At 65.0% G+C, this 3,531-nt stretch overlaps 1 protein-coding gene across 1 annotated transcript; it reads left to right on the forward strand.

Annotated features, from left to right (window-relative positions):
* Positions 1-181: 181 nt before the first annotated feature.
* LOC113981507 (dynactin subunit 1-like) lies at positions 182-3,509 on the forward strand (the record flags this gene model as incomplete). The annotated part of the gene is made up of 6 exons (XM_027708911.1): positions 182-346; positions 630-796; positions 1,668-1,682; positions 2,098-2,231; positions 2,490-2,679; positions 3,265-3,509. Coding segments are annotated over exons 2-6 (735 nt in total), but the record flags the coding sequence as incomplete, so codon positions are not given.
* Positions 3,510-3,531: the final 22 nt, after the last annotated feature.

The following is a 3,531-nucleotide window of genomic DNA, read 5'->3' on the forward strand; positions in this document are numbered from 1 at the left end:
AATCCTAGCCAGATCTCCTGGGGATGTTCTTCCTGTGGGCAGGGAGGTACCACCTTCCAGATCCTGCCCTGGCCTCTCCCCACGATGTGTTGGGGTGCTCAGGGTCAGACTGGGATCTGTTCCTGGGCTCCAGCCGTGGGTGCCGGTGATTTTGGGGCTCCCCCAGCTCCCAGAGCTCCCCGATTCCCTCCCTGCTGCTCCAGGGCGAGGAGCTCAGCGAGGCCAACGTGCGGCTCAGCCTCCTGGAGAAGAAGCTGGACAGCGCATCCAAGGACGCAGATGATCGTGTGGAAAAGATCCAGACGAAGCTGGATGAGACCCAGACACTGCTCAAAAAGAAGGAGAAGTGAGTGTGGGATGGGGCTGGGGATGTGGAGCCGCTGGAGAGAGTCCAGAGGAGGCCCTGGAGATGCTCCAGGATTCTGGAGCCCCTCTGCTCTGGAGCCAGGCTGGGAGAGCTGGGGGGGTTCCCCTGGAGAAGAGAAGGCTCCAGGGAGAGCTGAGAGCCCCTTGCAGGGCCTGAAGGGGCTCCAGGAGAGCTGGAGAGGGACAAGGCATGGAGGGACAGGACAGGGGGTCCTGGGCTGCAGCGTCCCTGGCTCAGCCATCCCTCCGTGTGCCCTTCCCAGGGAGTTTGAGGAGACCATGGATGCCCTCCAGGCCGACATCGACCAGCTGGAGTCGGAGAAGGTGGAGCTGAAGCAGCGGCTCAACAACCAGTCCAAGAGGACGATCGAGGGGCTCCGGGGGGGTCCGGCCTCGGGCGTCGCCTCCATCGTGTCCGGCATCGCCGGGGGTGCGTGGCCGGAGTGGGAATGGGAACGGGGCATCTCCTGGCACAGGCTCCAGGGATCGTGTGGGAATGGTGCTCCTGCAGCTGCCCTGGGCAGGCAGGGCAGGGGGGCACCTCCATGGAGCCACCCGGGGTGTCCCTGCATGGGATGATCCCTGGAGCCAGCCCAGGGTGTCCCTTTGGCAGGATGATCCCATGGGATCTGTGCCTGCGGGGGCTCTCCTGGGCAGGGGTGGGTGCTGGAGCTCTGCTGCTCAAAATGTCCACAAAACCCACCTGGAGCAGGAGCAGGAGCTGGCGTTTGGTGTCTGGGGGGCTCTGGCTGCAGGACAACGTGTGGCCTCCGGAACGGAGAGCTGGGGTGTCCTTTGGGAATGACCAGGTGGCCATGGAGCAGCCTGGCCTGGTGGGGCTGCAGCCTGAGCCTTGGCCCTCATCTGGGATGGGTGACACCTGGATGAGCATCCTCTGCATGCAGGATGCAGCAGCCTTGGGATGCATCAGCCTTGGGATGCAGCAGCTCTGGAATACAGCATCCTCTGGATGCAGCAGCTCTGGAATACAGCATCCTCTGGATGCAGCAGCCCCTGTCCCTCCGCAGCCTCTCCCGTGTCCCCACATTCCCAGCCCTGGCTCCCGGGAAGCTGCCGGCACATTCTCACTCCCAGAGGACTGGGAGCAGCCCAGGAGCTCAGTGCCATCCCCCAGGTCCTGCTGGGGCCACTCCCAGCTGCTGGGATGTTGCTCCCAGAGCCGGGAATGGGATGAGCCCCGGACAGGGCCATGGAGCATGGGAGCTGCTCCAGCCCCAGCTCCTTTCCCACCCAATCCAGGGCTTTAATCCTGCTTTTTCTTGTCTCTCCCTGTGCTGCAGAGGAACAGCAGCGAGGTACAGACACACCCAGTGCATGAGGGGGGGAAGGTGTCCCCGGGTGCCCAAATCCCTGGGTTTGGGAGCAGGGGAAGGATCCGGGTTCTGCTCCAATGCTGCCTTACCCTGGGAGCTGCTGGCGGGTGCCTCCCGGGGGACTGGGAAGGGAGGGATGAGCGTGGGACTGTGGTGGGGGCAGAGTGGGGTGACTCCCACCTGGAGAGCTGGGTCCCTGGAGCACCTGGCTCATCCCCCACCCTCGGGAAGGGGCACTGGGAATGCTGAGGGGGCGTGAGGGGTGCCGGGGACCTCTCCAGGGAAGTGCCACGTGTTGGGAATGTTTCTGTCGGTGCCTGGGCACCCCTGGCAGCCGCCGTGTCCCTGATGCCACCCCCCCGGGTGACGCTGGTGCCCGTCCCTCCCTCCCCTGCAGGTGTGGGTGCCGGGCAGGTGCCGGGGGGCGGCTCCGGCCCCGTGCAGGTGAAGGACTCCCCGCTGCTGCTGCAGCAGATCGACGCCCTGCAGCTCTCCCTGAAGCACCTCAAGAACGAGAACAACATGCTCAAGGTGGGGGAGCCGGGCTCAGAGGGGTGTCCAGGGCTATCATGGGATGTGGTCTGGGTGGGATGTGGTCCAGGTGGGATGTGGGATGAGCCTGGGTGTCCCAGGGCTCCCCTGAGTGTCCACGGGCATCCTGCTCCCACCCCTGGGAGATCCACACTCTGCTGGTTTTGGCGGAGTTTTACCCCCCAGTTTTCCGTTTTTATCCCGTTTTTCCCCCCGGCTGCTCCTGGCAAACCTTTCCCCGGTGTTCCCCCCGTGCAGGGTGCCCAGATGAAGATGGATCTGGCCAGCCTGGCCCCGCTGCAGGTGCCGCGGGTGGCCCTGCCCCGGGAGCGCCCCGGGGAGGGGCTGCCCACCCAGACCCTGTTCCGCAAGACCACCCAGCTCCTGGAGACCCTGTACCAGCTCAGCGCCAACGCCAAGGTGCTGGACATGAGGCACAACAAGTCCAGTACGTCCTACACAGGCATTCCCGAGGGAATTATGGGGGGGGCTGTGGCACAGGGGGCTGGGCCACGGGCTGGGGGCATCACTGTAACAACCTGAGCAGGGCAAAACCCCCCAAATCCCCCCAGCACCAACCTGAGGGGATCAAACACCCCAAACCCCCTGAAACCCCCTGGTAACAACCTGAAGAGGTCAAACCCCCCCGGTACCAACCCAAGGAGGTCAAAACCCAGCAATTCCAACCCCCCAAAAACCCCCAGTACCAATCTGAGGTCAAAACCTCCCCGAAGCCCCCCTGGGATCAACCTGAGGAGGTGAGACCCCCCTCAAGCCCCCAGTACCCACCCCAAAACCCCCCCTGTACCAATTTGAGGGGTTCAAACTCCCCCAAGCCCCCCTGTACCCCCTGAGGGGGCCATGCCTGCCTCGCCATGTCCATGTCCCACATATCCCGTGCCATCCCTGGTGCTGTGTCCCTGTCCCATCCCATCCCACACCACCCCTGTGCTGTGTCCCTGTCCCATCCCACCCCACCCCATCCCTGGTGCTGTCCCATCCCATCCCACACCGTTCCCGTGCCGTTCCCCAGCCCGCAGTTCCTCGGCCCGGCTCCTGGAGCAGACAGCTCGGCTCTGCGCCCTCAAGAACACCATCGACGCCCTGAAGGTGAGGAGGGGCCTTCCCCAGGGTGGGGGGGCCCGGTGGCACCCCCTGCCCAGCCCCCCCCCTGGGCCCCCAGGCTGGGTGGGAGGGGGTGGTCACATCTCAGGGCAGCCCCGTGGCTGGGCCTGGGGGCTTCTCAGTGCTGCCCCTTCCCGTTCCCATCCCAAAACAGTGGGGTCTGATCCCTCTGGCT

This window comes from Neopelma chrysocephalum, unplaced genomic scaffold, assembly GCF_003984885.1.
Source record: "Neopelma chrysocephalum unplaced genomic scaffold, ASM398488v2 Primary Assembly neopelma1_96600, whole genome shotgun sequence".
NCBI classification, from domain to species: domain Eukaryota; kingdom Metazoa; phylum Chordata; class Aves; order Passeriformes; family Pipridae; genus Neopelma; species Neopelma chrysocephalum.